This window comes from Arvicola amphibius, chromosome 6 (genome assembly GCF_903992535.2).
Source record: "Arvicola amphibius chromosome 6, mArvAmp1.2, whole genome shotgun sequence".
Lineage (NCBI taxonomy): Eukaryota > Metazoa > Chordata > Mammalia > Rodentia > Cricetidae > Arvicola > Arvicola amphibius.
The window spans coordinates 11,929,229-11,956,292 of NC_052052.2; the positions used below are offsets into that span (position 1 = coordinate 11,929,229).

General features: G+C 52.9%; 1 protein-coding gene across 1 annotated transcript; it reads left to right on the forward strand.

Annotated features, from left to right (window-relative positions):
• Nucleotides 1-314: 314 nt before the first annotated feature.
• Nucleotides 315-27,064, forward strand: Padi3 (peptidyl arginine deiminase 3). Its single transcript, XM_038334394.1, has 16 exons — nt 315-406; nt 9,000-9,180; nt 10,974-11,046; nt 13,075-13,136; nt 14,381-14,498; nt 15,248-15,373; nt 16,479-16,657; nt 17,116-17,219; nt 17,308-17,419; nt 18,597-18,704; nt 19,366-19,517; nt 20,686-20,830; nt 20,944-21,046; nt 23,619-23,698; nt 24,608-24,733; nt 26,831-27,064. Exons 1-16 carry the CDS (start codon nt 315-317, stop codon nt 27,062-27,064), a joined length of 1,995 nt encoding a protein of 664 aa, XP_038190322.1.

A 27,064-nucleotide genomic window follows, 5' to 3' on the forward strand; every position in this document is an offset into this window, starting at 1 on the left:
CCCCCTTCCCCATCCATCCAGATGTGCTGGCCAAGTGCCTGTGGGGACTTGCTTTCTTTCTAGGTAGAAATTAACTCTCTGGGTGCCCTGGGGTGGGAGCCTTGGGTTCATATGCAAATGACAGGGCCCTTCCCGCCAATCCTGAAGAGAGGGTTGGCTATCTGTCCTCTGAGAAGAGGCTGGGCTTCTAGGACTGGAGCCAATGAGTTTGCACCGTGGATTGGAGGGGTGGGGCTGGGTACTTTTAAGCCACATCCAGGGGGACCTCTGGCTAGTGCTGGGTTTGGTGGCCAAAGCCCCCATCCTAGGCCGGCATGTCTCTGCAGAGGATTGTGCGTGTGTCGCTTGAACATCCTACCAGCGCCGTGTGTGTGGCAGGTGTTGAGACCATTGTGGACATTTATGGGTAAGAGACCCCGGAGGGTCTGGGGTTCTTCGTGCGAATCCCTAGGAGCTGTGTGGGTATTCCTCAGGGCACAGGGTGGGCCTGGCTGCCTTAACCTTGGAACACCTGCCCACTGGGGAAGCTTGGGTCCTTGCTGTTGTCAGTAGGGTTCTTGAACCAGGGAGGTGAGACCTGCAGAGCTGAACGCCATCCAGGGCCTTAGAGGGGTCTGGGGCCATGGGCCCATTTCTCTCTTTGGGGGTGCTTGGGAGAGGCTGGGCAGCCTGTCTACAGCCCCCAAGGAAAGGAAGGATGTACCCGTTTGTCCTACAGCTCCTGGGTTTATGGGCATGGGGAGAATTAAGTCATTTCTTAAAGGTCACATCATCTCACGTAGCACTTAAGGTGCTACGCTCCCTCCCCAGAGCTGGTCAGACTTCTCAAACGCCACCCTGACAAGAGCCCTTCCGTTTAACACTGTCTCATATGGTGCTGGTCACTTAGTGCCCATGGAGGCACAGAGAGGGTGCGCCATTAGCCTGGTCACCCAGTCACCAGGGAGCAAAGCTGGGCTTTAAGCCCACTGCAGACTTGCTGAAGACTTCACGTCCGCTCAGCCACTGCAGCACCGGGGCTTCAGATTCACCATCGCCAGCTCTTGTCCGCCTACGCACTGTTCCTGCTACGTGCCTGGCCGAGCCTTTACACTCCAGGGTGGTTTGGGTAGTGGGTGTAGGAACGAGTCTGGCTTGTGCCACCTCTCCTCTCCCTGCCCTCGTCTTGGACTTGACCAGCACTGGGACACCAGAAGTCCTTGTGAGATGATACCACTCGCTGTGACACTGTGAGGGTCATGCTTGGCCTCCACTGACCAGGGGCCAGCGGTGCTCCCATCCTCCTTGGGTCAGCCAAAAATGTCTCTAGTTATCGTCAGAAATGTCGCAGGGGCCAAAGTTTCACGCCCTCTGAGAACAAATGTCTAGAACTAAAAAGTGGTGTGAACTTGGTTGGGAGCAAAGAGGTTCCAGGTGTGGAGGATAGGGAGTGAGCTGCCAATCACAGGAAATAACCAAGTCTGGATGAACCGGGCACCAGGAGCTAAAGCTGGCTGAGGGTAGGTGGGCGGCTGTGGGCCGTGCAGAGGGGAGTCTGTGGCTTCCGAAGAATCAGGCAGGACAGGAGGGGGTGGATGCTGCCTGGCGCCATGGCCTGCTCTGGGGCTGTGTGCCTATGGAAGTGACTCACTGCCCGACTGCCTTGTGCCCGGTGGGTAGATAAGTCTCCGGTTTGACCCGTCCAAGCTGGGGATGGCTCCTCCTCCTCCCCTCAGAGGTGCCTTCGAGGATGGGGGAGGGGCTGGGTGAGAGGCAGGCGGCTAAGGTTGTTGATGTGAATGAGGCGGGCAATGGCGAGGACTCACCTAGAAGACTGGGGATGGGACTGTGGGTGGTGGCAGGGCTTCCAGGATGTCCGCTCACCCTGATGGCCAATCCCCCTGGGAAATGGCCTGCCTCATTTATTCACACACTCAACGTGGCCTTTGAGTATTAGCCCATGCCCAGGTCTGGGGACTCTTAGAAGTGGAAGGCCCCGTTCCTACCTGGGGGAGGAGTTCCAGCGTAGGCCAGGCTGCTGTCCAGTGAAGGCTGCAGAAGTATCTTGGAAGGGGAGTGAGACTGGACATCTTGGAGGGCTCTTCCCAAAGCCCTGCCCTGGCCTGCAAGCCAGGAGATGCAGGGTGGTGACTCAGCCCTGACTCTGGTCCTTCCCAGCCACCTCTTCTTAGAACGTTTTCCCTGTGGACTCTGCTTCCAGCTCTGCAAAGTGGTGGGCACCAGGCTGTTAGTGGCCTGCACTGTGGGTTGGTGATGTCGTGGGCACCAGGCTGTTAGTGGCCTGCACTGTGGGTTGGTGATGTCGTGGGCACCAGGCTGTCAGTGGCCTGCACTGTGGATTGGTGGTGTGAGTGGGCACCAGGCTGTTAGTGGCCTGCACTGTGGGCCGGTGATGTAGTGGGCACCAGGCTATTAGATGGTGTGGGCACCATCTAATAGTGGCACGAGGCTACCACTTCATAGATGAGAAAAGCAAGACCCAGAGAGGTTAAATAACCTGTCCAAAGTCACACAGCCAGTTGGCAGAGAGGTAGGAGGACGTGTGAACTGCTTAGTCCTTCCTTTGAAGAGACGAGAGGAGGCGGGCATGGCTGGTATGCAGAATAGAGTACCGAGCCAATGCTAGCGTGAGCAAAACACTTTATTATCCTCTCTGTCACCATCCTTATCACTGCCATCTTTTTATGACTCTGTGCTGATCCTAGGGAAGTCTCGAGTGTTCCCAAACCTGCCATGTACCATCTGGCTAGGACACAGCAGGGGGTGGAGGAATAGACGCAAGAGGAAATGGCATGACTTGAGCAATCAGAGTGGGCTTCCTGGAGGAGGAGCCTGAAGGCTGAGGCAGGAGAGAGAAGGCTCAGCAGAGTTTGACTGGCCACATGAGCATCATCCAGGAGCAGTTCCTGAGCATCCAGGGAAGGGAGGCGAGACTCCGGGCCTCATCTGTTTCTCTAGGCAACTGGAGGTGTTGATTCACCTCCATTTCCCATGAGCAAGGTGAGGCTCGGGCACAAGGCTGGCCCATTCTATGCTGTGAGGTGCAGGAGCCTCCTGAGGCTCTCACAAGCCTCTTACAAGGACCCTCCTCAGGGCGGAGGTGTAAGGCTGAAACTTCAGCCTTGGAGGCAGAAAAAGAAAGGCTGGCTCACACTGGGAAGAAGGAGGTTCTGGAACAGCTAGCGAGCTTACCGGGGCCACAGTCGCAGGCTGCAATGAGGCGGGAAGACAGTCTGAAAGCGACCGTCAACCATTCCTCTACCCCGTGACTCACTTCTGGGTGTCTGTCCCCTGGAGCTGCTCATGGGACTGCTTGTCTGGAAAGCTGTCATCTTTATGACATGTCACTTATGAGTGTGGAAAGCAGTCCCCAAGCTGGCCCAGTGGCAGCCTCTGGGGCTCACCCATCCCTTCTTCTAAATAGGGAAACTGAGGCCTGGTGGGTGAAAGGACTTACGCAGGTATAGAGAAATGAGCTGAGATAGAAACCAGGCCTTGAGACCCAAACAGCTCACGATGACTGGTGACAATGATGGCAAGATACTGTGGGGTGGTGGGACCCGGGGGCCCCATCCGTGGATGTTCAGGGAGAGAGGCGGGGCTGGTCTGCACACCTGCAGTGGGGCAGTAGCCACAGGTGCCTCTTGGCCTCTCCTGAACCTGCCCAGCCGCCTTGACCTTCAGGTAGATCTCAGTCACTTTTGAGCAAACCCCAGAAGCAGCTCTTGGGAAAGCCAGAGGGTAGGGAATGAGCCATGAATGAGATCCACTAGGGATGTCTCCGTCATCGGAAAGCCACTCCAGGCTTCTCCAAGAAAGCTGTTCTCTGCAAGCGTCTTAAGTGACCACACCTGGTGATGAGGTGGCAGCCCTCCTCACGGCGGCAGCGGAGTGTCTCTACCCCCGCTGCATCTTTGAGCCATGTGGGACTTTCTAAAAAGTACTGCTGGGCCGGGCGGTGATGGCGCACACCTTTAATCCCAGCACTCAGGAGGCAGAGGCAAGAGATTCAGAAGCTCAAGGTCCTCCTTGGCTCCATAAATTCAAGGCCAATGTGTGTGGCTGGGGTACCTTGCGGTGGGAAAGCACATCTTACTATGCTGGAAGTTCTTCCTGGGTTTCAGCACCAGCACCTCCCCATCCCCACTCCCCAGTTGCAGTTTGGGGCTCTTACAAAACAAACAGAGAAGTTGGCCCTACTCGTTTATTGAGCGACTTGGAGCTGCTCCCCTAGGAGGGAGAGCAGACAGCTCATAGCACTGATGAGCTGCCCAGCGGTGCCAGGAGGAGCCCTGAGTTTAGGTCCTGGGTGTCTCCAGCGCTGTGTCATCCTGAACCGCTGGCTCCTCCTCCCTGGGCCTCACTTTCCTGGAAGACACCAGAAAGGGTTGGCTTAGTAAGTGCCTTTTGGGGCTGGAGAGATGGCTCTGAGGTTAAGAGCACTGACCTCTTCCAGAGGTTCTGAGTTCAATTCCCAGCAACCACATGGTAGCTCACAACCATCTATGATAGGATCTCATGCCCTCTTCTGGTGTTCAGGCAGTGCAGGCAGAACACTGTGTATATAATGAGTAAATAAAAATCCTTTTAAAAAAGAAAATAAAAATAAGAAGGAAAAGTGCCTTTTGAGCTCTTCTCTGAGGCCTTAGAACCTCCTGGACCAATGGTGCAGATTCCTCTGTCCATACGCAGGCTCTCTGTCCACGTGCAGGCTCCTCTGTCCACGTGCAGGCTCCTCTGTCCACGTACAGACACCTCTGTCCACATGCGGGCTCCTTTGTCCATGCACAGGTTCCTCTGTCCACGTGCAGGTTCCTCTGTCCACGTGCAGGCTCCTCTGTCCACGCGCAGGCTCCTCTGTCCACGCGCAGGCTCTCTGTCCATGTGCAGGCTCCTCTGTCCACGTGCAGGCTCCTCTGTCCACACGCAGGCTCCTCTGTCCACGTACAGACACCTCTGTCCACGTGCGGGCTCCTCTGTCCATGCACAGGCTCCTCTGTCCACGCACAGGCTCCTCTGTCCACATGCAGGCTCCTCTGTCCATGTACAGGCTCCTCTGTCCTTGTGGGGGCTCTGACATAGGAGCTCAGAGCACTCAGCAAGAAGCAAGTCGGGAGTCTCAGAGCCATTCAGTCTTTGGAGAAGGGTCAGTGTGTCCACCACTGCCCAGGACCAGATCAGGGTGGGGTCAGGATGTGGGGTCAGATGGGCCAAGAGTTTCCTGGGCCTAGTTCTATGAACAAATCCGGTAGGGTAGGGGGATCTGGGGCCCTTGCTAATTGAAACTGCCACTCTGAGCCTGTGTTGTTTGAACTGTGGTCTCTGTCTCCACAGGCCAGTGCTGAGGGGACCGTGTCTGTTTTTTCCTGTTTTAGCCACCAGAACCTTTCATCAGCAATTTTGTTCTAGAGGCCAGAACCTTAGCCAGAGGGGACGGCATCAGGTTGGCTTGACCCGGGAGCAAGGACAGAACAGCTAAGCCACAGGATAAGGAGTTGTCAACAACTGCTTGACTCTGGACAAGTCACCCGTGAGCCTCAGTTTCCCCAAAGCAAGATGGTAGCGTGCAGCTTCATTTATCAAAGTCACCAGTGTTATCCTCATGGTGGGCAGGGGACAAGAGCACAGAGGAAGAGCTGGCTGAGGGTTCCCAGGATGGGGCGGTGTCGCCCCAAGTCATCCTCGTGCTGGCATTTCCAGACAGTCCCTTTACCACAAGGCTCAGGCATCAGTAGCCATCAGAAGAGCTTGGTGACCAGGTCTGTGCCGCACCCTGGCACTGGGAGTTTTGTCCATAAGATTCCAGGACTGGCCACCTGTAGGATAAACGAGCTGTCCCCATTTTCAAGAACTGCCCAGGATTTTTTTTGTTTGTTTTTATTTTTTTATTTTTATTTTTATTTTTTTATTTTTATTTATTTATTTATTTTGGCTTTTCAAGACAGGGTTTATCTGTTGCTTTGGAGCCTGTCCTAGAACTAGCTCTTGTAGACCAGGCTGGCCTCAAACTCACAGAGATCCGCCTGCCTCTGCCTCCCGAGTGCTGGGATGAAAGGCGTGCGCCACCACTGCCCGGCTCTGCCCAGTTTTTTTTTTTATTTAAAAAAAAAACATATTAGGCCGGGTGGTGGCGGCGCACGCCTTTAATCCCAGCACTCGGGAGGCAGAGGCAGGCGGATCTCTGTGAGTTCGAGGCCAGCCTGGTCTACAAGAGCTAGTTCCAGGACAGGCTCTAAAAAAAGCTGCAGAGAAACCCTGTCTCGAAAAACCAAAAAAAAAGAAAAAAGAAAAAAAAACATATTATTACCTTTATTTTTTATTCATTTGTGTGGGGGACACAACACATGGTGCAGGTAGAGGTCAGAGAACAATGTTCTGGAGGAGTCGCTTCTCTCTACCACGTAGGCAAGGGATCAAACTCAGGTCATCGATCTTGGTGGAAAGCGCCTTACCGGCAGAGCCAGCTCACCAGCCCCTGCCTAGGTGTTAGCCTTGGATGTTCCATGTCCCCGGAAACATGCCTTGGTTCCTGCAAAGCTGGTCACCTCGCCGTGTGCACGGCCACACTCAGGCAACCTGGGAGGACTGTGAATGAACTCACTCGGGCTAGGAGAAATGGCCTACAGTCATCTGGAAGCTAGGCTGTGAGATTTGCCTCACTGTCTGTCATGGAGGCCTGGCCCGAGGAAGTGTATTGCCCAAGAGAGGTTCCAGGCACTTCCTAACTTCTGGAAAAAAGCATCTGCTTCCCGGCCCAGGTTCTCCTTCCTTCCGGTAACCACCTTGGCCATACCAACACACAGCTTCCATGCTGGGGTGTCAACCCTGGATGAGGGTCTGAAGTCTTATCTTTGGCCTGACTCAGTTTCCCTGGCACTAAAATAAGATTATGTATTGAGGCATATTTGATGACATTCTGAAACTCCGAGACCGTGTTAGTAAAATTAACCTTGGATCGGGGGCAGAGCCAGTGATTAGTTGACAAGAATTGGTCATAGAGAGGCTGAAGGACTCAGGAATATAGATGAGAGTCTCACAGGAAGAAGTAGGGAGGGGCTTAGAGATTCTTGGTCTTTTTTGGTTTGGGATGGGTGGAGAGATGCTCTCTTGCTGGGTCTCTGACCAACAAGGAAGGTCAGCTGGTTGCTTCTCAGCCTCTCTGATTTGGCAGGTTTTCACCCCCCACATCTGACGCCTGGATCTTGATTGGTGAATAGAACGATAGCAACTTAGTTAAAAACTACTTTTGGGGGGCTGGAGAGATGGCTCAGAGGTTAAGAGCACTGGCTGATCTTCCAGAGGTCCTGAGTTCAATTCCCAGCAACCACATGGTGGCTCACAACCATCTGTAATATGATCTGGTGCCCTCTTCTGGCCTGCATGTATACAAGGAGGCTTAACATTGTGTATACAATAAATAAATAAATCTTTAAAAAAAAAAACAAAAACAAAACTACATTTGGTGTCTTAGGCTGAGTCAGCGCCAAGGACTGGAAATCCCGCCAGGCAGGTGCAGAAGGGAGTTATACTAGATTCAGGTGCTGCCACTAAGTCGATAGGCAAAAAACAGTTCTGGCTTTCATTCTGACCGCTTTCAGCCACGTCCACTCCTTACACCCCCTTGTCATCCCAGCTGGATAGAGCGGGCTGGCTGCTGAGGAGGCTGTGTCCTATCCTCCAGGTGTGAGCAGTGGGCTGGGATTTGAACCGGGCCTTCCTGACTGCAGGGACCCCTGGTTTAGTCACTTTGCCTCACCACCCCCTCAAGGACGGCTAAAGCGGGAATCAATCCAACACAGTCCAACGTTGACCTCCCAAGGCTTTCCAGCGTGAAGGAAGCCCCCTTTTCCTCAGACGTATCTCAAATCACCTCAGCTCACTCTCAGAGCTGTCTCCATCCTCCACAGCCTGCTCCCTAATTCATCTTAATAGCCCCTTCCATATCCTGGGCAGGGATGTTCCAAGCTTCTCGCGGCTATTAATACATTTGAGCCTCCTGATTTCCCAAGAGGCTGGCCAAGTGTGTGTCATTATCCCACTCTCTAGGTGACTAGTCAAGGTCACCTGGCTGAAATGGGACCCTGAGATCGCCAACTACTGCTGATTATGGCCTTGGCACTGCCGAGCACTCTGCCAAGGCTGCAGTGTGTGCTGGCGGCTGCAGCCACCACGTTTGTGTGTCCCTCCCAGACAGACTGTCTCCAGCTTCCCTAGGGACTCCCAGTAACTGGCAGGGTGGCCTAGGGAAGAGCCCAAAGGTGCTGAGCTGAGGTGACGGGGGCCTCTGAGCCAAAAGACTTCACATCAGGAAGGTGTCAAGGCACCTTGGCCCTTTCTTCAAATACAAGACCAAGCATGATGGTGGGCCCGCTGTAGAAATCTGACCAGCTGCCTGGGTTACTAGATGCCAGCTGCCTCTGAGAGTGGGGTGCTCCCTGGGGTGCAAGAGAGAGCCCTTCCTCCTTGGCTCAGTGGCTACCTGTGTTTTTGTTTGTTTGTGGGTTTTCTTTTTCTGTTGTTTTGTTTTTTGAGATTTGAGACAGGGTCTCACTGTGTAGTTCTGGCTGTCCTGGAACTAGCTCTGTAGACCAGGCTGGTCTCAAATTTGCAGAGGTCCACCTGTCTACCTCCTGAGTACTGGGATTAAAGGTGTGCACCACTGTGCCCAATTCATGTCTGTCTGATTCCTCCATCTCTCTGAGTCTTTCTGCCGTGTGTGTGTGTGTGTGTGTGTGTGTGTGTGTATGTATGTGTGTGAGTGTGTGTCTGTGAGTGTGATGTGTGTGTGTGTGTGTGTATGATCACCAGCCCCAAATGAGTAGGATGGTGGTGAGGTATTGGATCTCAACACTTAGGCTCAGGAGTGTGTGTGAGTTTCTGTGGTTCCTGCCTAGGCTTTGCTGCCCAGACCTTGCTGTGAGCAGCCTGGGAAAGGCTTCCCTGGGGGGAGGGGGTTTGAGTTCCTGTCACATTGCCCATGGATCCCCCGCTCTTCTCAGGTCGGTCCCTGAGGGCACAGCCATGTTTGAGGTCTATGGGACACCCGGCGTGGACATCTACGTGTCTCCCAGCATGACGAGGAGCCGAGAAAGAGCTGAAACCAGGCGGTGGTGCTTCAATGAGGGGCTGGAAATCATCGTGGTCATGAACTCCCCTAGCAATCACCTTAATGACAGTCATGTGAGCTCACCCCTAGCCCTGCACCCCTTCTTTCTGTAGGGCGCCACAGCTCCAAGGGGGAGCACTCAACCTGAGGTCACACTGCTGGGTGTGAATATCAGTCCTGCAATTTACAAGTCCAGACTTCACACTTCTGTGTGTCTATCTGTAGTGTGGGAACACTCCAGTCCTGCTCCCAGGGTGGGTGGGGATGGATCCTGAGTGTCTTCTCCTGGTTAACCAGCCCCCGTGAGGGGAGGAGTTAGCAAAGTCCTGCTGAGTTGGACCTCAGTTTCCCCATCCATAAGGAAGGGCTTGGTTAGGGTGATTCTGCTGTTCTGGATAGAGAGCAGGATGGGGAGGAAACTGGTACCCAGGAGCTCACAGTCCCTGATGGGTCTCACCTCCCTCCCACCCACCCTCTTCCTGTCTCCATTCAAAAGGCAGGAGAGATTTAAAACAGAAGAAATGAATGGCCCTTGAGCTGGTGGCTGGTGATATTCCCTTGAATGACTGATGGAGACCAGCAAGACATTCCTGCAAGGGCAGTGTTTGGGGGAGCTAGCCCTTTAAGGAGCACTGACCTTTTCTAAGCCCTGGATAGCCCATATGTCATGGGCTGGCCCCCTCCCCTATATGGGACACCAAGTAGCTCTCAAGGGGCCTATTGAGATAGGGAACAGAAGGATTCCCACATATCTGGCTCCCTCCCTGACTTTTCTTCCCATACCCCCCCTCTGAATCTGGCTTATGCCCTAGGCTCAATGAACCCATTTTTTCAGAGGAAGAAATAGAGGCTGAGGAGTGTGGTTTATCTATTGTCACAAGTCCTAGTGGGTAGCCAAGTTGGTGAGGATCACAGAGTCCTTGGGGCTGGGCCACAGGACCTGTCAGGCTGCGGAGGCCCCACGTGGTGCTTTGCAGGCTGAGACTGTGTGGCTACTCCCAATCCTGAACTCTGGGGCTCATGGGTCAGTAGGTGTGAGGAAGGTGCTCCTCTCCTCCCCCACCTGTGAGAAACTGGTGCAGAATTTTGAGACTCCCAGGCTGAGGCTTCGGTGGACTCCACAGGGTCCTGACACTATGACCCAGATGAAGGAGGATGTGTCTGCAGGGCATGCCCCAGGGAGACGAACAGGTCAAAGGGTCAGTGATGTGACAGAACTGCCGCCACCAGCTTCCCAAAATGGTCACCTCCATTCATAACCTTTATAGTGGCTAGGAGATGAAACTGGGCCAGCTGTGATGAACCCCCACATTCTCTGCCCCTTTAATCCACCTGACTGTAACCCATTCTATGGGGTAGAAACCATCATTATCCCCCACTTTATGGTTGAGGAAATTGAGGCCCAGAGAAGGTCAGAAACTGACCCAGGAGAGTCACGATGGGCAAATATGAGATCTGAAACCAGGCCACACAGCAGAGCCCATGGGCAGTTTGCTTCCGTGACCAGCGAGTGACAAACATGGTCAGGTCAAATGCGGGGCTCTTGAGTTTTATCACCTGCAAAATGGGGGCCCATGCAGGTCCCAACTTCAAAGGATCTCCAGTTCTGGTCAGAAAGGGTGGGGAAACTGAGGCAGCTCAGATAGGGCATCGTAAGTTGGCCGAGAGATGCTGGACTCAAGTCCAGGTACTTGTTGGTGAAAGTAGAACCCAGGACAGATGGTGCCCACTTTACAGACATGCCAAGGGATAGATTAAAGGGGAGCTGTTACAGTGTCAGAGGTAGCTGAGGGTCCTGCCCTTGCCCACCAAGTCCAATGGCCTCTCTGTAAGACATATATGTGACACTGAGCATGTCTCTCTGCAGGTTCAGATAGCCTACCACTCCAGCCGTGAGCAGTTGCCCCTGGCCTATGCAGTACTCTACCTCACCTGTGTGGGTAAGCTGAGCAGGTCTGAGGGTGTGGCCAGGGAGCCCCGTGAGGGCTGCTGCTGACCTTCAGTTTTATTTTTATTTTATTTATTTATTTATTTATTTTGTTTTTTTTTGAGACAAGGTTTTGCTATAGCTTTGAGCCTGTCCTGGTACTAGCTCTTGTAGACCAGGCTGGCCTCGAACTCACAGAGATCCACTTGCCTCTGCTTCCCAGGTGCTGGGATTAAAGGTGTGTGCCACCACCGCCCAACCTTTATTTAAAAAAAAAAAAGATTAGAAGCTGGGCACGCTGCTCTTATAGTAGAATACCCTCTGAGCCTTTTCAAACAGTTGGGTTTGGTCCCAGGGACATTTGCAGGTGCACGCGCACACATACACACAAAGTAAGTGGGTTTTTTTTTTTAATTTTTTTAAATTGAAAAAGAAAGCACACATTAGAAAATTCAAACATAGGAGATGAAGGGCCTAGGGAGATGGGTAAGTGCTTGCTGAACAAGTGTGAGGAATTGAGCTAGAATCTGCAGCACCTAGATAAAAGCGGAGCATGCTGGCCTGTGCTTGTAATCCCAGCATTGGTACTGGAAACAAGAGAACCCTAGAGTCTTGCTGGGTAACCAGACTAGCAATCATTGAGCTCCAGGTTCAATGAGAGATCCTGCCTTAAAAGATAAAATGGAGGCCGGGCGGTGGTGGCGCACGCCTTTAATCCCAGCACTCGGGAGGCAGAAACAGACGGATCTCTGTGAGTTCGAGGCCAGCCTGGTCTACAAGAGCTAGTTCCAGGACAGGCTCCAAAGCCACAGAGAAACTCTGTCTCGAAAAACCAAAAAAAAAAAAAAAAAAGATAAAATGGAGGGGCTGGACAGATGCTCAGAGGTTAAGAACAGTGGCTACTCTTCCAGAGATTCTAAGTTCAACTCCCAGCAAACACATGGTGGCTAACAACCATCTTATAGTGAGATCTGGTGCCCTCTTCTGGCGTGCAGGCAATGCAACCAGAACACTGTATACATAATAATAATAATAATTAATAATAATAATAAATAAATATTTTTAAAAAGATAAAATGGAAGCCAGATATGATGGCACAAGCATTTAATCCCATCACTGGGAGGCAGAGGTAGGCAGATCTTTTTGAGTTCCAGGCCAGACTGATTTACATAACAAGTTCTAGGCTAGCCAGAACTACATAGTGAGACCCTGTTTCAAAAACAAAACCAAAACTCACTACAGGCACCCAACTGTGCACATCAGTCACTTTGTCAGGTTGGGAATAAGGTCAGCCCCCAGAGCCACCCACCCAATGACTCTCATACTGTCTTCTGCTGTGATCCCTTTATCTTCTATGTGGCTTATAGCCAAAAACATGTAGCAAAGCAGGTAGGCTGTCGGATTTCTTCAGCTGGAATCTCTCTACATCTGTTCTTCTGTGTGGGAGCTGCTTCTACCCGTGTAATGGCAGTGAGATTCCCCCATTCTCGTCGCCATGATTGGTGAATAAGATCACCCGAGTTCTCTTGGGCTCTCTCTCTCTCTCTCTCTCTCCTTGTAAGCACTGCACTATTACTCCTTAAGAACGCTCCGGTTTCCAGAGAGGAAGACTGAAAATGACCTGGGGGTGGGGGGAGAGGCAATGCCAAGGCAGCGTTCCCCAGGCTGTGCAGCGAGGTGGCCAAGCCCAGCTTCACACCCGTGTCCTTCTGACACCAAAACCCAAGCTCACTGCTCCATCCCGAGGAGCTGAAGTAGTCTCCTGTAGATGGAGACTGTCCCCCAGCCACCTGGGCTCAGTGCCACTGTGCCCCTCCTCACAGCAAGGGTTCTGGGGTTTACCTTCAAGGGAAGCTTCCTGCAGGAGCAGTCTTTGGTCCATTCTTTACTATGACCCTCCTTCCTCCCCAAAGCCCCTCCTCTTGTCCAAGGATGGGACGCTCCAGGGCCCCAACCTGTGGGTGTCTCCTGGGGGATGGCCCTCATCTACCTGGCCCAAGATGTCTATCATGGGGACTCACCTGCTGCTGCCTCCCAACAGACATCACCCTGGACTGTGACATGAACTGTGAGGGCCGGCAGGACAGGAGCTTCGTGGATAAGGTAGGCTTCTGATTGAGCCTCAGAAACAGGGGCAGCAGGTATGAAGTTCCCGGGCTCCAGGTCAGAGGGGCAAGGCCATATGAGTGTCCCCTTTCTTTCCAGTTGACTCAAGGTTGAGGTAGCCAGACAGGGACCAGACATGGTTGGAGTCATCAGCAAATGTAACCATAATATATGTTCCCAGTCCTGGGCTATCCTTGATTGATGAGGAGAAAGTTCTAGGTCTATAAACTAGGTCAAGGGTTATAAAACCAGAGAGAGAGAGAGAGAGAGAGAGAGAGAGAGAGAGAAGCCTTGCCATTAGGGGGTGGTGCACACCTTTGATCCCAGAGCTCAAGAGGCAGAGGTAGGTGGATCTCTGAGTTCAAGGCCAGCTAGGTCTACAAAGCAAGTTCCAGGACAGCCAGGGCTATTCAGAGAAACACTACCCACCACCCCAACCCCCAGAAAAAGCTAAATAAATAAATAGAAGTCAGATTGTAAATGCTTTAGGCCTTGTGACCTATGCTACTTTGAAACAGCCAGTTAATGTGTAGGCTAATCATGGACTGTGTTCTGATAATACTTCATTGACAAAAATAGGCACTGTGTAGATTTGTCCTATGGGTAATAAATGTGAGGACCCAGATCTGGGCAGAAAGAACAGCCTACTGAACAAGACACCATTAAAGGTCTCTGATGCAGTCTCGGCGGTGTTTCATAGGGGGTTTAGAAGAGGCCAAGGTGGCCGGAGGGGCAAGGAGGACTTGCAGGAAGAAGGAATGCCTGGGCTGGGTTGGGAAGGGATTCCATTAGCTGGAACAGGACTTGAGCTGGTAGGGGGATGAGAGAAGAGTCAAGAAGTTACCCATGCTGGGCAGTGGTGGCACACACCTTTAATCCCAGCACTCGGGAGGCAGAAGCAGGTGGATCTCTGTGAGTTCGAAGCCAGCCTGGTCTACGAGAACAAGTTCCAGGACAGGCTCCAAAGCTACAGAGAAACCCTGTTTCAAAAAAACTAAAACTAAAACTAAAAAAAAAAAAATACTCATAAAGAAAGAAGGTCATGGAGGACCACAACCGGCCATGATGACAGCCTTGTAGATTGGACTTAATAATGTTTCTGGAGCAGAGGTTGCTTTGATGAAAGTGGACTTCTCATAGGATAGAGTAGAGGATCAGGAGGCTGGCTGGAAGTACATAGTAGGAGACCTGCCCTGGTCTGGCTGGGTTCCCTGTTGCCAGCTGTGTTTTCTCGTTGACAGAGGCAGTGGGTGTGGGGGCCTGATGGGTACGGAGCCATCTTGCTGGTGAACTGTGATCGGGATGATGTGGGTTGTAATGCCCAAGATAACTGTGACCAACATGTGAGCTGCCTGCAAGGTGAGCGTGCTGGGGCAGCCCAGTCTCTGGGTACCCAGGGTTCCTCCTCAGTTCCTCCATGGGGGCCCCTTCCCCCAGGAGGGGCTCTGGAAGTAGACAGGGAAGGGTCAGAGTTCACCATGAGATTCTTCAGAACCCAGCCAGGCTACCTCATCACGGTCCCCACTGCTTGTGGCACTCATGCTGGGGCACCCAGTATTCTCTTCCTGCAGGAGAGAAGGGGCTGCTGGCATCTCTTAAGTACCTACTGTGTGTAAGGCCCTTTCCCAGACCTTTCTTTAATCTTCCAAGGGGGTGAGTGTCATTACCCCAGTTTAAAGAGGAGAGGGCTGAGGCTCACAGGTTAGAAGGGTCCCCCAAATTGCACATCCAGCCCGTGGGCTGCCAACCCCACGTCCAGACCCCTTCCCACTGGATGCCTGACTTGTGTTGGAGTGTGGCCCTGCATTCTGCTCATAGGAGCTGCCTTCTAAAGGAGGCATCCCCTGGAAATGGAAAGGGAAAGGGATGGCTTGCCCAGTAAGATGCCCAGGTGGCCTTCAACTCTGCTCTGGGCATATGAGGATATGTGGGCCACAAAGAGGACACAAAGCAGGGCAGTATCCCATGTTCACCGATGCACAGACACCTCTCTCGCTCACACCAGCAGATTCTAGTATCTCCTTTAGCTGAGACTGGGGTCCCCAGCCCTGGACACCCAGTGCCCTTTGGAGCAGCTGTCAGTCAGCTCCCTCTGTCTCGCTTCACAGATCTGGAAGACATGTCCATCATGGTGCTACGGACCCAGGGACCTGAAGCCCTCTTTGACGACCACAAACTTATCCTCCACACCTCCGGCTGTGATGCGGAACGGTCACGGGTCTTCCACGTGTGTGGTAAGTGCATCCTGGGCACCCAGCCAACCACCTTGGGCAGATGTGCATTTCAGCTCAGGTTCCAGTGATGCCCTGGTAGCAGAGCAATCAGACGTGTGGGCTGGTGTGGTGTGCGTGCGTGTGTGTGTGTGTGCATGCGTGTGTGTGTGTGTGTGTGTGTGTGTGTATGTGTGTGTGTATCTGTGTATGTATGTATGTGTGTGTGTCTGTACATACATGCAGTGTGGATCCCAGAGGACAACCTCAGGTATCATTCCTCAGGTACTGTCCTGTGCGTTTTTGAGTCAGAGTCCCTCACCAGCTTTTTAAACATGAGTTTTGGGCACAGGACTTGGGTGGGTTCTCTTGCTTGTGCATCGAGCACTTTATAGATTAAGCCATCACCTTTGCAGCCTGCAGAACAGGCTTCTCTACTAGACCCCTGAAGTGGAGGTTTTTGTTTGGTTGGTTTCATTTGGTTTGGTGTCTGTTTTTAGAGAAAGGATTTTTCTGTGTAGCCCTCACTGTCCTGGAACTTGCTCTGTAGACCACGCTGGCCTCGTTGAACTTAGAGGTCCCCCTCCTCTGCCTCTGGAGTGCCAGGATTAAAGGCATGCGCTGCCACCACCCGGTTGAAGTGGAGCTTCTTAATGAGATTTGCACTCATGTATTTTTAGATTCATTTTTATTTATGTACACAGGGGAGGGAGGGTATTATACACGTGTGCCTGTGTTCATGGAGGCCAGGAGAGGGCATCAGATTCCCTGGAGCTGGAGTTACAGGTGGTTGTGAGCTTTCCAGCATGGGTGCAGGGGACAGAACCCTGAGTCCTCTGCAAGCACAGCAAACACCCTTAACCACTGAGCTGTCTCTCCAACCCCTGTCTGCATGTTCTTGTAGGAAGGACGGTGAGGCAGCATGCTGGGTTAGGGTAAACATTACCTTGTCTCTTAGAAAAGAGCGCCCTTCCCCACCATGCCTTCTTTTCTCTTTCTCTGGGGGTAGGAGAGGAAGGGATCCTTTGAAAGGCTGTTTGCCTTGCACCTAGGCAAGACTGCTCAACTCTCCTGAGACCTTCACATTCCCTGAGCAGCCCAAGAGCCGCAGCCAATGTTCTTCTCCTAGGTCCCGAGGATTCCTGCGAGTCCTATAAGTGTGCTCTGGGCCCGGACCGAGTGTCCTACGAGGTACCCCGCCTCAATGGCGATGAGGAGCGCTTCTTTGTGGAGGGCCTCTCCTTCCCCGATGCAGGCTTCCCAGGGCTCATCTCCTTCCACATCACCCTGCTGGATGACTCCAATGAGGTAAGGGTGGCCCGGCAGAGGGTGAGATGAAGGTTCCTAGCAGATGTGGACATTACAGGAGCTAAAGGCCTCATGCCCCTTCAGTATCTTACTGGTCCATCCTCTAGAGAAGTCAAGGAACATTTGTTTGTTTTGAGACAGGGTCTCTTGTAGCCTAGTCTTAAGCTCATGCTAACCAAGGATGACCTTGAACTTCTAACCTGGCTGTCTACACCTCCTGAGTGGTAGCATTTTGGGCATACACTGCCATGCCCACTTTTATGCAATGGTAGGGATAGATCCCAGGACTTGGATGCTGGGCAAGCACTCGGCACTCCTCCCTCCAGAGGGGCTACATCTAAAGCCCTAGCCAGGGAATTTTTTGAGGACCCTAGAGGAGGGGCTTCAGAGAACCCATAGTCTCCTCTGGCTACCAGACACTTGAGTCCAGCACTCTTTGTCTTGGTCCTCCTGTGAAGGACTTCTCCGAGACCCCAATCTTCACTGACACTGTGGTGTTCCGGGTGGCGCCCTGGATCATGACACCCAGCACCCTGCCGCCCCTGGAGGTGTACGTGTGCCGGTGAGTCTGGGTGGAGTCCTAGCCTTGGAGTCGGCTCTGTTCTTGAGCCCCAGCTCTGAGTTCCTCCTTCCTCCCGGATTGCTCACAGGGTGAGAAATAACACGTGCTTCGTGGAAGCTGTGGAGGAGTTGGCCAGGAAGGCAGGCTGCAAACTCACCATCTGTCCACAGGCAGAGAATCGTAATGACCGCTGGATCCAGGTAACAACGTCACAGGCTGCCCTGCTAGGATAGCATCCTGCAAGGAAATACCCAAGAGAACCCAGGGTTCTCTGGCTCCAGACATAGAGTCCTAGTTCCAAAAGTTCTCCAACAGGCAGGCCTCTAGGTAAGGTGGCAGAGGCTACACACTCCCAGCCCGCAGCAGCTGAGCTGAGAGGCAGTTTGTCCCTCAAGGGGACATTAGGTACCATCTGGAGACATTGTGGTTGTCGCATGGGGTGGGGGAGAGGGACCAGCCTTTAGCACCTAGAGTCCCATCCTGTCGCTAAAACTCCAGTGCCAAGGTAAGCCCCATGGGGAAGAGTCTGGTCCAACATGTCAGCTGCACCGGGCTGGGAAGCCCCACTGTGGTAAATGACTGTTTCAGATAACCAAGAGTCCAAGATATAAGGGGGTACCAGAGTGCCAGAGGGGAGTGGAGGAAGCCTTATTGTTCCTTCTGGGGAAATAATGGATGGAGTAGGGGGCTCCAAGGAGCAGGGCTTCTGGTGAAGAGCCATGGGGGAGGATCCTCCGAGGAAAAAAACCAGGAGGGAGGGGCCAGGGGCGGGGCTTCTGTGGGAGCTGTACTGGGACTCTGGGGAATATTCGCGGCTGGCCGTTTCCCCAGGCACTTCCCCCACAGGCCCTGCATAGCGTCATTTCCTCTTCTCTGGCCTCTTGTAATCACACCTGGGTGTTTGCTGATGACCTCATGCAGCGAACACCCGGCCACTGTACTGACAAAGGCTGGGACTTGGATCATCAGGTGGGATGGGATCCGGAGGTCCTGACAGAGGACTAGCTTGTGCCAAGACCCGGAGGCAGGAGGCGGGAGATTGAACCTCATTTGCTCCCTGGGCCAGGGCAGTGGTTCTGGGAAGGGACAAACTCTGAGGTTTAGTCCCATGTGTTGAACTCGGGCCATGCTGGTCTCCCTCTGTGCCCACCCCACCCAGCCCCAGCACCGGCACACCCCAAAGTCTGCTTTCTCATTTATTCCTATGTGACTCTCATAGGCAACCCAGCCCCCACCCCCTTCACTTCGCTGGTTCCCTCATCTCAAAGAGCAGAGAACAGTTCACACCCTAGGAGCCACCCTCCCCAAGAGCTCAGTAACCAGCACTTGGGGGTGCTGCTGACTATCCACAGCTGTGGCCTTTCTCCCCATCTGCAGGATGAGATGGAGCTGGGCTACGTGCAGGCGCCGCACAAGACTTTGCCCGTGGTATTTGATTCCCCGAGGAATGGGGAGCTGCAGGGTTTTCCTTACAAAAGAATCCTGGTGAGTGGGAGGGGGGGCAATGCATCCCTGGGTACTCAGAGGACACATCCCCAGGGACACCCAGGGTATACAGGGAACCTGGTCTGTAGGAAGGACAGCTGGCCAGTTACTGTCTGAAAGAGGGCCAGTGACATTTGTAAAGAGACAATTTTGGTATAAGCCTATCCCACACTTATATGGAATAGACTTAACGCTAAAGTGCGCATTTATCTGTGCTTCTAATGTGATAGAGTGCTATGTAATTTTCTTTGCTGATCGGGGGGGGGGGAGGTTACACCTCAGGCAAAGCTTTGTGTCATCCACATGCTGCGTAGCAGGAACAGCTTTGCAAGCGACTGTCATCATCACGATGACAGCTGCCTACCAGGAAGGTTCTGTCTGATCAGGGTACACAGTCACTGGGCCCGACCTCTGTGGTCTGTGACTGGCAAAATGGCACCAGCCTGACAGGCCCACCACAGACCTGGCAATTGAATACTTCCCAACTTGGGCCCCCTGCACATGTGACATAAAACCAGACCCATCCCATATCTGACTCAGTATTTCCACCTGAAGAATGGGAGCTCACTCCCACCCCATCTTTTAGGGACTCAGAGCCCAGCACGTGAGTTCAGGCTCTTCCTGGCACTCTGCCCCTGCCTGACTCAGCTTTCCCCACCAGGGTCTAGATTTCGGCTATGTGACTCGGGAACCGCGAGACAACTCTGTGAGTGGCCTGGACTCCTTTGGCAACCTGGAGGTCAGCCCGCCCGTGGTGGCCAATGGGAAGGAGTACCCCCTGGGGAGGATCCTCATTGGGGGCAACCTGCCTGGGTGAGAGGCTCTGGCTGGAATTGGTGCTGGTGGGGATGGAGAGCGGGGAAGTCCTGGGTGGGGTGGGCCACTCTGCAGACTGACTGTGCTTATCCTGGGAAGTCAGGTAGTACCTTCGAAGCAGGCCAGAGTGAGCAGGGACCGAAGATGTCATTAAGTACAACCCTTTCCTCTCTAAGGGGCCCCAGAGAGATCGAGTCACACACACACACACACACACACACACCACATTCTGGCTAGACTGAAGTCCTCTGTGACATAAATATGTGGTAACATATAAGGTAGCAGCTGGTAGCATAGAGAAAAACAGCAAGTTAAACCTTGTTCATAAGACGGTGGAAATTGACTAACACTGGATCTTTTTCTGAGAGCAGGAGAGGCGTTAAGCAAAATGTGAGTTGAGATGACAGTAGCCTTCATGTACACACACACGTGCACACACACACATGTGCGCGTGCACACACACACGGTGTATTCTGCACGTGATACAGGTTGGTGATGGAGAAGGAGATAATAGTCACAGTCAGTTAAGCAAAGCCACTAGAACAGATGATGTCACATAATGGATGGATCCTGAGTCAGCCTAGAGAGAAGACATTGAGATCTCGCTGTAGTCATTTTTCCAGAAGGCCAAAGAAGGATGGATCGTAAACGCATGAACAGAAAAGTACTAGGACTGTGAGACCCGCTGGTATGACCCTCCTGTTGACCTCTCCCACTGACATCTGGGGAAACTGAGGCTGCCAGAGAAGTGTAAACTAACTCAACTATGTGAGTAGGGATGGCGTGACTCAGTGTCCTGGAGAACGTGGTTCTGAGGACTCCTCACCGTAGCTAGCCTGTGCTAAGTGTGGTCGTCGCAACCCACCCTGCGTGGAATAGTAAAACATGCCTTACTGTCTTTCCTGCTTATAAAGTAATATGTTGTTTTAAGATTAACGTTTTACTATGTAGCTCAGGCTGGCCTGAAACTCACTACCTATCCTGGTCTAACTATGAACTTGGCGATCCTCCCGCCTCAACTTCCCAAATGCTGGAATGTTAGGTCTGTGCCAGTATGCCTGGGAGCACATTTGGGAGTAAGATACTGGGGAGAGCTGCCGTCTGGCCGTTCTGTTTCTTCCCGAGTGTGTGTTTATTCTGGCGTCTTTTCCTGACCCTGGCCCAGGTCGAGAGGCCGCAGAGTCACCCAGGTGGTGCGAAACTTCCTCCACGCCCAGAAGGTGCAACCCCTGGTGGAGCTCTTTGTGGACTGGCTGGCTGTGGGCCACGTGGATGAGTTTCTGAGCTTTGTCCCTGCTCCAGATAGGAAGGTAAGGACTTGTGGCCATGTCTTGGCAGCCTTGAGAGTTTGGGGCCGGGGCTGGGCTGGGGCTGGTAGGTACATAAGGCCATGAATTCAGCTGTGCCTGCTCTCTACACACAGGGCTTCAGGCTCCTCCTGGCGAGCCCCGCCGCCTGCTTCAGGCTGTTCCAGGAAAAACAGAAGTGGGGCCATGGCAGGTCCCTCCTTTTTGAGGGGGTCATTGGTGAGTAAAGACGCCAAGTCCCCCCCTGAAACAGTATTGTCTCTCTCCTGTATTGAGCACCCCATGATTTCAGAAAGGAATGAGCATTTTAAAGCCAAGTGGTACCCCCCTCCAAATTCAGGAATGCTTCCTCCTGACATGACACATGCTGCCTCACCAGTGGCCACTGCCTGTGGTGGGGGCAGAGCTAAGATAGGCACAGGGCAGAGGGTTTGGAGAAGAAGGTGAGGGCCAGGTGTGCCCAGGGATGTCCCATCATGCCTCCACATAGAAGGTCCCAGATCCCAGGTTTAGTGTTCCTTGATCACTGGTTTGATTTAAATGAAGTCTGACAGGTCTGCAAAGCTGCTGGCGCCCCAGAGCCTCCATCAGTGGCCTCTGTCTCCCGGAGGAGCTCTCTGCCACCCTCTTCCCTGCTTCTGAAGCCCCAGCTACCATGCCTTCTTTCCTTGGTCATCATGGAATGTAGTTGCGCCCTCACCTGCAACAGGGCCTGGGTTTGGCAGGGGGGAGAGCCCACAGCCTGGCATCTACTGCCCTTGTCCTTCAGGGACAGCCGAAGGGCACCTTGGTGGGAGGAGCCCCTTGCCGGCACATCTTTGCCAGGAGGCTGTGGCAGTCTGGCCACCTCCAGTGGTGGCTGCTTGCGGTGGTGAGCCTGTGGCAAGGGAGGTGCCTGGCTCAGTGAGTCACCCCATGCCAGCGGAGTGTGTCTCTCATGAAGACACATCAGAGCCAGGCCTCAGGGTTGTGAAGGGCCACACTGCCCCCACGGATACTCTGTCAATTAGCAAATTTTAGACACTACGATGAGTCAAGAGAGACTGTGGAAGGAGTGTTTTCTACTCTCGTGTGTTTAGAGAGGCTTTTCCTCACCCCGTTTTTGAATGAGGAGCCTGTGCTCTCATTATTCAAAATGGAGCAGTTAGATGGGCAGGGCTGGCTGGACTGTAGCAGGGCATGGTGCAGGCCTGGAACCCCAGCATCGGGATGGAGTCAGGGTAAGTATAAATGTGAGGCTAGCCTGTGCTACCTAGTGAGAACCTGGCTCAAACCAAAAACAAATAAAATACAAGAAAGCTCTTTGGGGCACTAAAATCCTACATTTTCTCAGTCACATGGGAGGTAGAGAATATCCTGGACCAAATCTGCTTCCAGGTCCCCTGCTCGGTTTGTTAGGTCTCCCTGCTCCAAGCACAGTACTGGGGCCCAGAAAATAAAACAGCGACTGTGTCCCCTAAGCCATTGCTCCACAGAGACCCTAGTGAGATTCACTAAATCTAAAAAAAGATCTCTGTGAGTTCAAGGACAGCCTGGTCTACAAGGGTTTCCAGGACAGGCTCCAAAGCTGCAGAGAAACCCTCGAAAAACAAAACAAAACAAAACAAAAAACCTGAACAATAGGTGGACCAGAGTTAGTTCAACCTGTCCAGATGGGAAGGTAAGCCATATGCAGCAGCCACACCCCCCAATTGCAGACACACCAGGCCAGGCTGCTGTGGCTTATTCAGAGCCTAGGAGTGTCAGGCCCCAGGTTTGGGGTATCACAGACACTAACTATCCTGATGATCCTGACTGGCCCCGGGGGTGGGGTGGGGTGCTGAGAGGAATCAGCTGTTAGTTGAGGCTCAGAGGGAGGAGGTGCTGGCCCCAAGGCCTCACAAAAAATGCCACAGAGCTGGCCTGTAATGAGACTGTCTGCCTCCAGGTGGGGACATGGGACCTACAGCTATGTGTATAGGTCAAAGGAGCCCTCTTCTGCCCCTCCACGTACTCGGATGCTCATGGCTGGCATCCCTAGTTTTCTCAGGTTAAACGAGGGTCTAGAAGTCCCTTAGGAATACCTGGCTCCCAGGGCCCCCCAAGCCCTTGTTGTAGGACCGTGGGTAAGTCACCTGAGCACCTGGAGCCTCAGTTCCCATGTCAGTCAGGTGGCGGTAATGACACGTCCCTTGCAGAGTACAGGGGAATGAGGCACTGACCACAGAGGAGCTTCCTTCAGGACTCACGATCAGGGCTTGGTAAGCTGGCAGCTGGGGAGGTGGGCTGCAAACTCTGCTCCCTTGACCAGTTCTGTCTCCATGGCCTCCACTGGGCGGGTAGAAAAGCTAGGCCTGAAGTCGCTCCTAAAAAGCAAGCCAAAACCTGTTGGTTTGGACTCCTAGCCTGTTGGGACTGGCTGGTTCACTGCCTAGAGAACCTATAAACCCCAGCCCTGGGGTGAGGGCCAGCAACAGAGCCAGCTTCTCCCCCAGGAGCTGGAGGAAGAGGAACCACTACCGGGTACCCAGGTTAGTCCCAATTAGTCATTACCACCTCCAATGAACTCAAGTAAAACTCTGCAGTTCGTTACCCCTGGCAACCAGACTCTTCCAATGCCTCTTCTTCCTCCGGATCTGCCGATTGGCTAGGCTAAGCTCTCGCAAATGCTGCCCACCCCTTGTTCAGGCAACTCTAGGAGCCGTTGACTCAACCATACCAGCAGCTATGAACTTGGCCTCTGGTCTCCAGAGCGGGAGGCCCTCATCCTGCCTTGCGCTAGTGCCCCCAGGCCTCTTTGTCTCTTGCGCAGGTGACAGGCGGGTCAAGACCATCTCTATCAATCAGGTGCTTTCCAACCAGAACCTTATCAACTTTAATAAGTTTGCACAGGTACAAAGGCCGTGGGGCTGTGGGTGGCACGTGGGTGTGGACAGTTCTGGAGTCAGAGCCAGGGCAGACATCTGGGACCCACAGTTCACAAAAGGTCAGTCAGGTTGAAACAGGCCCAGACCCTCCTTTAACCTGGGGGAAGGGTGTGAGCCCTGTGCATCTGAGAAATACAGGCAGGGCCGTGAGCACCCAGAGCTGTAAGCAATATGAGAGATACAGCTCAACCCTCAGGAAGAATGTCAGCGTCTACAGCAAGTATGGCCTGTTACAGCCCTGAAGTTAAGACAGTGTGAAGACACAGTGAAGAGGCTAAGTCAGTGGGCAAAAGCATTGCAGCCTACCCTGTCAGAAAAGGAGACATGGGAATAACAGCAAGGTTTGTGGCCCCAACAGCCAGGTGTAGGGTTACCTTGGGATCTGATGCCCTCTTCTGGCCTCCAAAGGTACTGCATCCAGGTATACACACACACACACACACACACACACACACACACAATTAAAGACCACAGAAATATTTTTTTTAAATATTTATTTATTTATTATGTATACAACATTCTTTCTGTGTGTATGCCTGCAGGCCAGAAGAGGGCACCAGACCCCATTATAGATGGTTGTGAGCCACCATGTGGTTGCTGGGAATTGAACTCAGGACCTTTGGAAGAGCAGGCAATGCTCTTAATCTCTGAGCCGTCTCTCCAGCCCGACAACAGAAATCTTAAACCATGTATTGAATGAGATCCCCTAAGTTGGGGTGTAGGATGGAGGTTCTCAGTGTTTGCTCAGACAGAGGAGCAGGACATGGTGGGGAGGGATCTAAGCAGGTGGGGTTTGTAGGCTGGTGGGCACTTGCATGCCTGCCTCAGCCACACTGGCAAGGTCTCTCCAGTTTGGTCCCTTGGCAACCCGCAGAGCTGTATTGACTGGAACCGCGAGGTGCTGAAGAGGGAACTGGGCCTTTCTGACTGCGACATCATTGACATCCCACAGCTCTTCAAGACGGAGAGAAGGAAGGCTGTGGCTTTCTTCCCCGACTTGGTGAGTTCCCCACCTGGGCATCCTCAGATGAGCTCCGAGTCTCAGCTCTAGGGGAAGACATTCGATTGCCTTTGTGTGTGGAACTGTGATAAGCAACAGGTGATGGTGAGGGGAATCGGGGTCCCAGGACGCCCAGGCTGACAGTGGCTTCCTGTGGCCACCCATGAAGGATGAGGCCTACTTCACATCTGTGGCATGAGGAAAAGTTACATGGAATCATTTGTGCAGGCACATGGCTTCAACCAGGAGCTGAGGGGTCATGCCCAATTCAGCTGCCATAACCCCATACAGAACCAGATGTACCATGGGGAATAGAGATGGTTAAGAGCTATCCCTGTCCTATATTGAGGGGAAACTCTCCTCACTCCTCTAAGGGCATCTACCAACAACCTACTGTGTATGGTGAGGTTAAGTGATCAGACCACAAATAAGACAAAGTACAACCATTATAAGATAGGATTGAAAATACCAGAAAGATTCATAAAAAACATGCGTTTAATGGAACTGTAGATTTGACTGTGCTGAGTCTTGAGTCTGCATCTCAAACCCATGATGCCTGGAGTCCCCCTCAAATGTCTAGATTGAGTGGATCTGACAGAGGCTCATAGAATTATGCTGCCGTCTAACACAAGGCCAGGGACTGATACTGCTGCCCTGGGAAGAAACTGGTCTCTTAATTCACCAGTCTCAGAGCCTGTATCCCTTAAACTAACCTACCCCAACTCTAACCCTAACCATAACTCCACCCAAACACTAACCCTAACACATTAACCATAACCCAGCACTAACCCCAACCCTAACCCAAACTGTAACCCCAACCCAAGCGCAGCCCTAATCCAAACCATAACCCAACCCTAACCCTAACCCCAACCTCAACCCTAACCCAACCCTGGCCTCAACCCTAGCCTTAACCCTAACCCAACCCTAACCCTAACCCGGTCCTCTTTTCCGTTCCTCCCTGGCTTTTTGCCCTTGCCTGCAACGCCTTTCTCCGCTCCCCTTCCTTCCTTCCTGCATGCTTGGGGAGGCCTTGTAATTAATCCACGTGTTCCCGGAAGCTTGTGCAAGGGTTGAGGTTCTTGTGTTAGCTAGAAGCAGAGGCCCACCCAAGCTGGCTCAGATGGAGATTTGACACAAGGACACTATGACATCTGAGGGTGGGGACAGTGACAGGAAGCCCTCAGCGTGGCCTGGAGCCCTCTTGTTTCTGTGTCCACATTACTCCCCTTCGCTGCCCCCTCTCCTTCGCTGCTCCGCAGGCAGACAGACGCTACCACCTCTCCTTCGCTGCTCCGCAGGCAGACAGACGCTGCCCCCTCTCCTTCGCTGCTCCGCAGGCAGACAGATACAAACATCTTTGTTCCTTTGCTGCCATTTTGATAAAACACCACGACCAAGGCAATGTAGAGAAGACGACATTTAATGGGGGCTTACAGTTTTAGAGTGGGAATCCCTGACCTTCACGACAAGGCATGAGACAGCAGGTGGACAGGCACGGCGCTGGAGCAGCAACTGACAGCTTACATCTGATCCACAAGTGCAAAGCAGATAGAGTTAACTGGGAACAGCGTGGGCTTTTTGGAACTCGCCCTGAGACCATATTTCTTAATTCTTCCCAAACAGTGCTGCTAGCTGGGGACCAGGCGTTCATATAGATGAGGCTATGGGGACCGTTCTCATTCAAACCACCACAATGAACATGACCATGAGATGCAGGACCTGTCTAGGCAAAGACTGAGACTTTCCCCATGTCAACTCTAACTTTCTGGGAGAGAGAATCTGATTGGCTCATCCTGGTCAGCTGTTTAACTTAGTCCAACAGAGACTAGGAGGTAGGGGGTTCTGTTGTGCAAACATGACAGCCACCACAGATCACCAATGAGGAAGGGAGTGGCTGGGGACATCGCGGGGCTGGGCTCTGCAGATCCTTCTGCAGATGTTGGATTCACTGCTCTCTCCAGCCCCCACCACACAGGAATGAGAGAGCAGATATGTTCAAGGCTGCGCGGAGATAACACCAGGCTCTCCTGGGGCTTCCAGCGTAGGAAGGTGATGTTGAAGTCCCACCTCTGATCTGGGACCCCTCTTGCCCTGCAGGTGAACATGCTGGTGCTGGGCAAGCACCTGGGCATCCCCAAGCCCTTCGGGCCCATCATCAATGGCCGCTGCTGCCTGGAGGAGAAGGTGCGCTCCCTGCTGGAGCCGCTGGGCCTCCACTGCACCTTCATCGATGACTTCACGCCGTACCACATGCTGCACGGGGAGGTTCACTGTGGCACCAATGTGCGCCGGGAGCCCTTTGCCTTCAAGTGGTGGCATATGATACCCTGA

Bases quoted from the DNA above. Each gene is read 5' to 3' on its own strand.
- Padi3 (XM_038334394.1), top strand. From the start codon at position 315: ATGTCTCTGCAGAGGATTGTGCGTGTGTCGCTTGAACATCCTACCAGC. The intron at 15,374-16,478 runs GTAAGTGCATCC...TTCTTCTCCTAG, and splicing joins ACGGGTCTTCCACGTGTGTG to GTCCCGAGGATTCCTGCGAG. The intron at 17,420-18,596 runs GTAACAACGTCA...CCCCATCTGCAG, and splicing joins GTAATGACCGCTGGATCCAG to GATGAGATGGAGCTGGGCTA.